General features: G+C 37.1%; 1 protein-coding gene across 1 annotated transcript; it reads right to left on the bottom strand.

Moving 5' to 3' along the window:
- Window positions 1-215: 215 nt before the first annotated feature.
- N7479_009441 (uncharacterized protein) lies at window positions 216-3,146 on the bottom strand (the record flags this gene model as incomplete). The annotated part of the gene is given in 15 exon segments (XM_057257134.1): window positions 216-551; window positions 654-797; window positions 811-868; window positions 916-1,042; window positions 1,084-1,129; window positions 1,226-1,335; window positions 1,364-1,602; window positions 1,665-1,744; window positions 1,928-1,987; window positions 2,049-2,158; window positions 2,183-2,264; window positions 2,381-2,415; window positions 2,511-2,772; window positions 2,800-3,009; window positions 3,051-3,146. 15 exon segments carry the CDS (start codon window positions 3,144-3,146, stop codon window positions 216-218), a joined length of 1,995 nt encoding a protein of 664 aa, XP_057104592.1.
- Between the last annotated feature and the right edge of the window lie 8,148 nt (window positions 3,147-11,294).

The raw sequence follows: 11,294 nt of genomic DNA, 5'->3' as shown, positions 1-11,294 counted from the left end.
TAAAAGAGGAAGGCAGTCGAATTCATTATAACCTATTAATCAAAAGGTTAAAACAACTACAATAGGATTTTATTCCGGTGACTCTAAATAATCGGGACAAATAAGGTACGCTTTAGTGAAATAGTCACTAGGTATAGCTCCGCCAAGTGTGTCCAAGTAGAGAAATAAAGAAATAGCGCAAGGCCCTTAAAGATCGGAAGAGTAGAATCTGACGCTTATATTCGAAGGCTATAGATATCCTCGGTATACCTCCGTAAGTGCATCTCGTGTAGGACGGACAAATCGCAGAAATTATATATCCGGTCCGTTAGATATAATGTCCTGAAATACCTTTTCACTCCATTATAGTCGGAGTACATCTTAGGGTATTGGAAGTATACAAATGTTTGCTCTGTATTCGGGATATATTTCCCGCCAGAGGTATATCCCTTCTCCCACGACGTATTCAGCTGCGTATCAGCTTTTACCTTTCGAGCTGGCGGAGAGGGAACGATATCCTTATTGTCGGACGGGGCAGAGCGCTTCCGTCGTCCCTTAAGGGGCCCACCTTCCTAAAAGCTGCAATATTGTATTCTAGCCGCAACAGCTTTATTGCGCCGCGTCCACTCGTCTTCTAATAAATCGGTGGTAGGCTAAGTAAAGAATATCTCCACGAGAAGAATCTGCTCCGATAGCATTTCAAACTCCTTCCGTAATACCTCGCGCGCAGGCTTATCACTGACAGCCCCACTAGTCAGCTGTCTTTCAATATCAATTACCGCCTGTTTCCGACTGAAATCGCGGCGTGTTTCTTTCCGCTGTTTGTCTTACAGATACCGGCGTAGATTGTGGACTTAACGCTTCTGGTCCTCTAGTATCGCCCGAAATACTGGGTTATAAGAGCGATCAGCGCACTGGGTCTCTAAATCAACTTACCAGCGTATAGCTGATTGTAGTTCTAGGTCTTTCTCCACTGATTCCCGATCAGTGTCGCTTAGGTATCGTGGTCGTCGCCGATCAATCCAACAACTTATCCGGGTCACAGCCTTTGAGAACTCTTCGTCTGGATTAAGGCCGTATATAATCTCTTATAAGCCAGTATACCGACGGGGACGATAATATTTAATAAACGTTCTACTAGTGGCGTAGGCTATAATTATATTACGCTGTGCTTCACTAACAAAACCTAGATAAAAGACTTAGTCTGCCTATCTACAGAAAACTTAGGGATATATAGGCCACTCACTACTCTTATCGAGTAAATTACCTCCTCCGTATCGGAATTGGTAAGAGAAAAAATGATTAAGGAAGCCGTGTATCTCACTAGATATCCTAAGCTATATGTCGAGTGTGCTTCTATTCATTGGTGTCTCCTATAAAATACGGGGCTGGCCACAGATCACCTTAACCTTTAGGAAGATATAGTAATTATCTATCTCTTTCTTTAAGGGAAGTAGTATTTCCTGTCGACCACCCTCGATAAGCAGTCTCCGAAGGTCTTCTATCGATATTAAGTGAGGCGCTTCAAAGGCGTAGATATAAAATAATATAATAAAGAGTAGGATATACGGGCTGAAGACAAGTGATACGCCGTAGATAATTTTAGGTAGCGCAAACGTGTTGCTAAGTAATATCGATCAGTCAGTCTGATTGTAGCAAATAAGTGTGACTCGGGTGCTACCTACAGCTTCGATATACCCAGGACGCTTTTCACAAACTGGGGCTCGAGTTCGATTATCGGCTTAGGAGGTCCTCCGTGCGGATCCTACTGGAGCGATATTTATAAATACTTGAACTGAAGGTTAAGTATTGCCTATTTTCGGTTGATAGTAAATAACCCAACAGTGTTATATAAATATAGGATAATACGCTGAAACCCTAAGTGGAATCGCTTCTCCCGTGTTTAAAGGATTGTCTTATTGAATAGAATTATATCTTCGATATATACTGGGATATTTACGCGCGGTTGTGTGTCTAGACCGCGCTTATCCACTAAGTATCTTATACCCTGTCAATCTTTGTTAGCGTAAGCCTCCTACAGACGATTAGGAGGGAGGTCGAAAACAAACCGTGCGAACGGCCTCGCCTATCTCTTTACTTATCTCGGTTTTGGTAACTCGCTGGTAGTAAATTCGGAAGTACTTCCAATCCGCTTCAAGGGCGCTAGCCTTTGTATAGCCTTTCTAGCGGCGACTATTAGGACTGTACTCTAGCTTTAGACACCAATTGAGAAATCGATATATATTATTCGGTAACGCCTCACGCAGTGTATCCTCCGCAACCCCCTACTTATAATTAGTGGATAGTTCTATTGCTTTTATTTAGCAGTACCTGAAATAAGCTAAGTCGATCAGTTAATATTAACACAGTATAAGCTTTCAACGATATCCTAATCACTTACCAAGCCTAACGCTCTTTTAGTCGAAGTTTTAACTTCTTTGTTTTGTTAGATCGGCCGTAATCCTCCGGTACTTAGGCTAGGTCCTTATCCGTGTTATTATCGGGTACTTAGTATCGGGCCTAGTGGACACGTTCTATATTCGACAGGACTGTTGGTAACGATTTTGTTCCAGTCTTTGGGCTTAGCTTCTTCCGAGCAATCGTTCGACCCGCTAGAGGGGAGCGCTCTAGCTCGGTAAGATCAGTCTTAGAGGAATCGGGCTTAAACGGTCTATTATTGTCGGTATCGATAGGAGAAGTATAAGAGGATTCGCTCGTGATTTCGTGGTTACCGGTATTAGGCGTCCGACGATATATAGCTAATAAAATTCGCCGAGCGTACGAAGGAACTACCTCGGAGCTCAAGATATATCAACGCACGACACTACTAAATAGAAGAAAGCACAACGGAAGATCAGAGGGAGATTTTTGGAGTGGTATTTGAGTCGAAATAAGGACAGTGTTAGACGGAGAATAGGTGGGAAAGGGGTATTTATAGCCATAGCGGCTGGGAGCTGGCCAGAGTGCAGCTGGTATAGTGGTGAAGGAGGCTATTTTCGGCGCCCCCCCTCCCCAGTAGGCGTGGTAGAGCTACGAATGAGCCCTCCTAGGAACCCAGGATATAAGCGCACACGAAATGGCTGTCTGAGGCAGAAAGCGGTGGGCGGTGGGTGCGTGGTCGAAGGAGGCGGGAGCGTGGCGGAGGGAGGTTGCTGAAAGACGGCCATTTTCGGCCTCACCTGCGGCCGAAAAAGGCAGCCAAATAGCAAAACGCAATTCTTTATAGGAATATATCGCATTTATTATATGTTTTGAACTACACCGCTCGCTTGTGTGCGCCACTCGTATATAAAATACGTTACCGAGTGGGCCACCCTAGACTTCGGCAGAACCCATTTTGGGTCGGAACCTCTGACCCAAAACCCAACCTATTGGGTTAAACCCAACAACCCAATAATAACCTATTTGAACCTATTTTTGTATAAAATATAGGTCTTAGCGTTTATAACAATGCTAAGTTATTCAAATAAATTACTGTTTTTTACAGCTGTTCTGGTTTGTTTATCGAATATTGCTATATTATCACAATATTGAGTTAGAAAATTTATATAATTACCCTGAATTTAAAGCTAATAGGCTTTATATTATATTGATTACCGATAAAAATTTATATTAATTATAGTATAGTGGTGTTCTATTAATTTAAGTATTTGTTAACTGTAGACTATTGAAAATATATATTTGTGGTAGAGGGGAGTATATATATATTACAGGATAACTATAAATATAAATAGAAATATCTTATTCTTATTTGATTTTATATACAATTAATATTATATTAAAGCTATATTTCTCTTCTCTTATATTTAACTTATTATATATACTCCGAATTGTATTTTCTGACCGCGGTCGGAAAATCACTTCTAGGAGGTAGGTATATATATTATTATTTCTGACCGCGGTCAGAAAAGCCCTTCTGGGAGGTAGGTAGGTATATATATTATTATCTCTGACCGCGGTTAGAAAAGCTCTTCTAGGAGGGTAAATAAAATATTTTTAAGGGATCTTCTAGGGGAGTGGGTTATAAATAGGTTCTCCTAGGTTTCGATAGGTTATAAATAGGTCCTATTAGGTCCTATTGGGTTAGACCTATTTAAATAGAGCTTATATAGCCAATCAAACAATATTATAGCTTATACCTTTTGATCTATCTACTTTACTATAGGACTAAGGTATTTACTATTTATATACCCTTCTCTTATAAATATATACTCTCTCTCTGCCTTTCCCCCTTACCTCTATAGTATTCCCCTTTTCGGTCGTAATATCCTAAAGCTAGTATTCTAACTTTTTACCTACTCTTTACGATACAGATATAGATAACCTTAGCTATCTTATACCCTCTTCTCGAGTTCTAACCCTATCCAGTAGCTAGCTTATAATTAAGCCTTTTAATACTATTAATACTGACTTCCTTCGGCCCTCTAACCTTCTACTAATTCTATACTCTCTTACTCGCGTTAGCCCTAATCGGAGAAAGGTATATATACTTTATAACAATATAGTATATAAAGAATAGGTTAAGTAGTAGCTATAAACCGACTATAGGTAGAAAAGTAAGATTTCCTAGGATTTAAATCGTAATTTAAATATATAGAGCAACTTCGACTAAGTTACCTATACTAAAGATAGTGCGCTAAAGGTGATATATAAGCGCTGCTTAAAGATCCTAGAGTATCCTTATTCTCTATTACCTAGCGGAAAGGGCTATTATAGTATATTAACAATATTGAAGTATTTAAAGACAGTAGGCTATCGTAAAGCTTAATAGGGAGGGAAAGGAGAAATTACCTAGTTCCTTTAAAAAGTAGTATCTCTTTACCTCTTTATTTAGCTATCTGATTTCCCTAATACCCCTGGATATATAGGATTACGGTTTACCAGAGGCTCCTTTTTTACAATCGGTATAGGAAGAGTATCTTCTCTAATTTCTCACCCTCAATCGACTTCTATTCTACCTTATCGAATATCCAATATTTTATAAGCTATTCCGATTAGCCCGCTCTACACTATCTCTCCCTCCGATACCCTCTGCTACCACAATACGTCGTCGTTTATATAATATAATTATAGAACGATAGAAATCTATCCTCTAAACACTACCTAACGACGTAAAAATCTCGATTGTATTAGATTGCTAGACTTCTCTATATAACTAGGCGTTTATAGCTATCACTAGCTATTTTATTAATAGTAACTAGGTATACTAAGAAGTTCTACTTAGATTTAAACCACTTTATAGCTCCTATACCGGTTTAAATCTAAGTGGTGTACTCCTTAAAACTCTAGTTAAGTATAAGATCTAGGATCGGGTATCTAGAGTTATAACTAATAATATAACTAATAATAAGATAATAGTTAAGGCTATTCAGTAGGCGCTCTCTAGCGATATAATAGTAATCCGAATACCCTGTCTTACCTATATTATCTAGCTTTGTTTAAACCAGCTCCTTGATCGTTTAAAGGCTATCCCTCTAAATAAGAATACAGAAACAAAGTGGACTGACTAGAAATTATCTGCAGTAAAAGTAAATACTTAGCACTAGACACAGAGGATCTTATACACCTTAAATAAGGTCCGTTATCTTACTGTATATATCTATATAAGTCCGCAACGCTAGGCGGCCTTTCTCCGACTTTAAGAAAAGGGATCCTAGCTTATTCTAATCTAGGACGTAAGGACTCGGTGGAATTCTACCTTCTTAATACTTCGTTATACAAAGAGACTATATAGTTTCTTCTAGCCCTTCTGTAAGGAGTATAACTGTAAGGAGATATTGCTTAATACTTAAGAATAGCGTTAAATTAACTATCTTCTATAAATCACTCGGCTATTCTTTAACTATATAACAGAGCTCTCGAAGATAAAGGAGGTCACTATATATCTTGTCTTTAAGATTTATAATACCCTCTTTGATCACTTTTTTGAAGCAGAGGCGCTGCTTAAACGTAAGCGTATTCTATAGAAATTAGATATACTCAAAGCACTTATAGCTAGTCGCTTAAAACTTAATAAGTACTACTCTTAAACCGACAATCTTAAAGGATATATCTATACAGTTAGGACAATACTAGCACCTAACAGTAGATTTGAGTTCTTTCTATCTGATAATTAGGAGCCTTACTAGTGTAATACCTACCGGAAATTATTCTAGGAATTATTGATTCTATATTAAGAGCGCCTTATAATAAATTAAGGATCGACTAATACTCTAACAATAGTATTATCTAGTTCTAGGCTGAATATAATACTAAAGAGTAATAAGATATCCGCAAAACCAGCTAGTAATAAGATAACTCAATATCTCGATAGTGGTATATTTATAATCTATTTCTTCCCTATACAGGATAATACTAATATATTTATACTACTAGATCTAATTAATATTAAACCTCTTTAATTCTAGTAGGAGAACTAATCTCGTTTCCCTACGATTACGTTACTTACTCGCGATATTCTCTCTATCCTAGTAACTAGTACTAGTGTCGAACGGCTCTTCAATACTACTCGGGATATTTATTACTACCGCTGTAGTTATCTAAAGTCCGAAACAATCGAGGAGCTTATATTATTTCTATATACAATAAGATTCAATATTAAGGATTCTGAGGTAAAGCAGCTTAAGCAGTTCTTTATACTAGCTGAGATTGAGTCAGCGAAGGAGCAGAACGATAAATATATAGAGGATACTAAGCTTAACCTAATTAGTGATAATAAAGAGGAAGAAGGAGTAGATAATAGACTGCGAGAGATATCTCCTTATTTAATAGATATAGATATAGAGGTAATAGAGCCAGAGTTACCAGAGACTATAACTTAGAGACGGGCCTTAGGAGGAAGCGTAAGAGCAGGGTAGATAAAGATTTTAAGCAATATTAGAGAAATATATCCTGGTTTAATTATTTGATTTATTCTCTATTTTTTCTAGAAGAGCGCTGTAAGTAAAATACTCAATATTACAAGTAAAAAATATAGTAATTATACAGTTATACGCTAGAAGTCTATTTGTCTGGTTTACACTATATTAGGGCCCCAATAGGTTACCCAATAGGTTTTGGGTTATAAGCTATAACCCAAAACCTATCGTTGGGTCGAAGCAATAGACCCAAAACCTATTTTGGGTTGGGTTGGGTTGGGTTGGGTTGGGTCCGGGTTAGAGTGGGTTGTGCCGAAGTCTAGGGAAGCGGTACTTAGTGAGGTAGAAGTGATCAGTCTGTATTATAGTAGAAATATATATTGAAGATATATATCTATATATATAATATTGCTTAAAAGAAATATATTTTATTTCTACCCTTTAGATACAAGAGAATTATATCTAAACCAGTTTAGAAGGCTTTATATAATAACTAGATATACTGTCTATTTTCTGACCGAGGTCAGAAATATAGGGTTTAGAAGGCTTTGTACAATTACTGGACTATACTATCTATTTTCCGACCGAGGTTAGAAATATAAGGTTCGCTGAGGGTTTAAACGAGGTTTATTAAGGGTCCACGAGGTTCGTTATAGGTAACCCTTATAAACTAACCAATAGTAATAGTTTATTGAATAGTTTGATAGATCTACTTAGTAAAAATAGTAAATTTTAGTCCTTTACACTTTGATTATAGAAAACAATTCACTGTAAGTTATCTACTCTTTCCTAGACTGCGACATCGCCTGTCCATGGGCACTAGAAAGTGTCCACGGCCTGTGGGCCTTTTGGAAATTTGACGCCCATCGCCCACCGTTATGCAAAATTAATGCAAAAATTACTCTATTAGGCTATTTTATGTACATAACTAGTTCTTGGCAGTATCCACCTTGCCAAGAGTGCCCGCATATGTCTTGGCGACGCTAAAAGTGTCTCCACTTTGGTGGGCGTTGTCGCAGTCTACTCTTTACTACGTTTATATTTACCTATATTGAATATATCACAATTTTCTGACACTTATACTTCCTTAAACTACGAGGGGGCTTCGTTAGACGCTCTTCAATACCTTCTCCCTAATAATACACTATTTACAACCCCTTACGCGTTAGGAAGTTAATAAACCTTAATATCGGTACACGATAGTTATCAGTTCGCCCCTCTTAGCTCTTCGCAATATATACCTTTACCTCCTTATCTTACGATACTAAATCCCGACTGTATTAATTCCTTTACCTTATACTGTAATACAATAAGTAAGGAATTCGTTAAATAGTGGCTTTAGACAGAATTCGGGAAGTCTAAGCGCGTAAACTAGGACGCGCGCTATTAAGTAGAATACTAGAACAATTTCGACTAAGTAGCGAATACTAAAGATAGGAAGCTAGGTATAATATATAAGCAATATCGGAAGGTTCTTGATTATCTAGCAGTAGACTTCCGCACGACCCAGTTTGGGTCGAAGGTCTCGACCCAGAACCCAACCCAGTCTGGGTCTGGGTCGAAACCTTATAACCCAGGCCCAACCCAGACCCAGTGACTGGGGCCCTAGAAAACCCAGTATAGCCCCAGTTCGACCCAGTTTCTGTATAAATTATGGTATAAATATTTAAATAATATACTGTTATTTTCCCCTGTTATGGTTTCTATATCGAAATACTACACTCTCTACCAACAAGGGAAAGGAAATTTTAAGAAATTACCTCGTTCTTTAAAGCAATATATCTGGTTCAAGATTAATTACTTCTTTAAATGCTTTATTTTATATAGAAAGGTGGTATATATTGGCTGCTGGTTTTCTTAAGTGTACGATAGTATTCTATTTAAAATACAAAGTATACCCTAAGTTGTAGATATATATATTCAATATATATCAATATAATATATATTTTTATCTATAGAGTAAAATAATTTTTGAATTTATTTATTTCTCTTCTTCTGTTTAATTTTAGAGCTTATATAACTATAGATAGATATCTAGTAAACCTTTATATTCAAAACTACTTACTACCTCTTAATCTACTTAGTATATACGACTTGAAGGGAGGGTAGGAAGAAATATTTTAAGAAGGATTAATGGAACTGGGGTAGGAATTGGGGTTTGACTGGGGTTTTACTGGGTTTACTGGGTTCTTACCGGGTTAAATAGGTTCTTACTGGGTTCTTACTGGGTTGAATAGGTTATAACTGGGTCTTGACTGGGTTATCTTAGGGGTATTTCTTTAGACCTATATAATTTTAGTATAATAGACCAATCAATAAGAGTAGGATGATTTACTATATTTAATATATCAATATTCCTAGACACTTCTATAACTTTAGTGTATTTCTTCCTTTGTACGTTAAAGAATTTCTCCCCTTATATCCCTTTGTATATATTATATATTATTCTTATATTATGTCTTAAAGCTAACTTTCCGACTTTGTATCGTCGCTCTATAGTGGTGATCTTAACGATCTCTTATATATTTTAACTGGACAAGTCACACTATCCGTAAGTCAATACACAATCGACTTAAACTTCCGAAGACTAGATAATCCCCTCCTAATCCCCCCTTTATTGAAACGCGTTAGACCCGACCGTAGGAAAGGGTTTATTCTATACAATACAATGTTATATAACGATTTTGTAGACTGGTGGTTAGAGACTGACTACGGGAGGAAAAGTAAGCTTAAATAGGATTCGAACCGCTATACAGAGATCTAGAATAGCTACTATTAGGTAGCTTAGGGTATTGATAGCGCACTAAAGGTTATATATAAGCGCTGTAGGAAGATCCTAGAGTATCCTTATACACTAAGCCCGAACAGTATAGGTAAAGCGCAGTATTATAATATATTAACTATCCAGAAATATCGGAAAACGGCTGGTTATTTACGGTCGGAAAAGGGGAAGAAAGCAGAGATTACAAACTTCCTACAAAGAGAGGTATATTTTATATTATAAAACTAAGTAACTATACTAATTTATTATTATTCTAGGGAGAGGTTTCAGTAAGTATACCCTTCTTACAAGAAGATTGGGAGGAGGATCTCCTCCAATTTCTTACTCTTAACCGGCTCCTATTCTATCTGATCGAGTATCTATTATTCAAACGTATTATCAATAAAGCTCGTTCCGCCCTATCCCCTCCAGTGATCCTATCTACCGATACTATCCGTCGCCGATTGGGTAGTCTAGTCAAAGACCGGTAGTAGCGTATCCTTTGTACACTGCCTTCTGGCTTAAAGATATCTATTGCGCTTAACTGCTGGATATCTCTATTCTCGTAGGTATTTATAGCTATTACTGGCTATTTTATTGACAGTGATTGGGTATATCGTGAGGTACTACTTGGGTTTAAGCCGCTTTATAGTATATATACCGGCTCTTACCTAAGTAGTGTTCTTATAGAAACCCTAGTGGAGCACAATATTGAAGATAAAGTATTTGGGTTAACAACAGATAATATATCAAATAACAAGATATTAGCTACTGCTCTCTAATAGGCTTTGTCAGATAATACTATTATCACCCGAATACTATATCTTACCCACGTTATCTAGCTTAGCCTAAATCAGCTTCTTACTCGGATCAAGGTAGTCCTATTAAATAAATCAGCCGAGATAAGGTGGACAGAGAAGCAGTTAAGGCTAGCCTAAGAAAATGCGAAGTAAAGTTAGATCTCCTCTACACTGAACAAAGTCCGTTATCTTGCGATTTATATCAATATAAGTCCCCAGCGCAGAGAGACCTTTTATAATCTTTAGACAACTAATATTAAGATCGTTCTAATCTAAGATGTAAAGACACAATAGAATTCTACGTTCCTTATACTTCGCCGGGTAAAGAGGCTATATACTATCTTCTCTTTATTCTGTACAGAGTATGATTGTGAGGAGATACTACTCAGCGAGTAAGAGTGGCGTTAGATCGACTATCTTCTTTATATCACCGAGCCCTTCTTTGATTATATAACACAGCTATTAAAGACTCGAGATATCACTACCCACTATATATTTAAGATCTATAATAAACTATTCGATTATCTTGAGCGATTATAGGCACAGCTACACTAAAAGCGTGTCCTATAGAAGAAACAGATACTAGAGGCCCTTAAAGCTAGTCGGTCTAAGCTTGATAAGTATTACTCCTAAGCTGATAATCTTCGAGGGAATATCTATACAATCAGTATAATACTTACACCGGTGAACAAATTCAAATTCTTCCTCTCCAGTGATTAGGATCAGAAATAGCGAGATACCTATCGACTTGCTTTTGAATAAGCCCTTATTCTATATTAAGTATAAGTTAGAATAAGCAGTCGTGATCTATAAAGCTATCTAACGATAGCCTATCTAAGCTTAAGGCTAGAGGAGATACTTAATAGAAGGGATATACAACCATAAGCTATTACTAAT

This window comes from Penicillium vulpinum (assembly GCF_028829585.1).
Source record: "Penicillium vulpinum strain IBT 29486 chromosome Unknown utg000004l_segment0_segment0, whole genome shotgun sequence".
NCBI lineage: Eukaryota > Fungi > Ascomycota > Eurotiomycetes > Eurotiales > Aspergillaceae > Penicillium > Penicillium vulpinum.
Note: the sequence above shows the minus strand (reverse complement) of the source record. Positions and strands in the feature narration are given on the sequence as shown.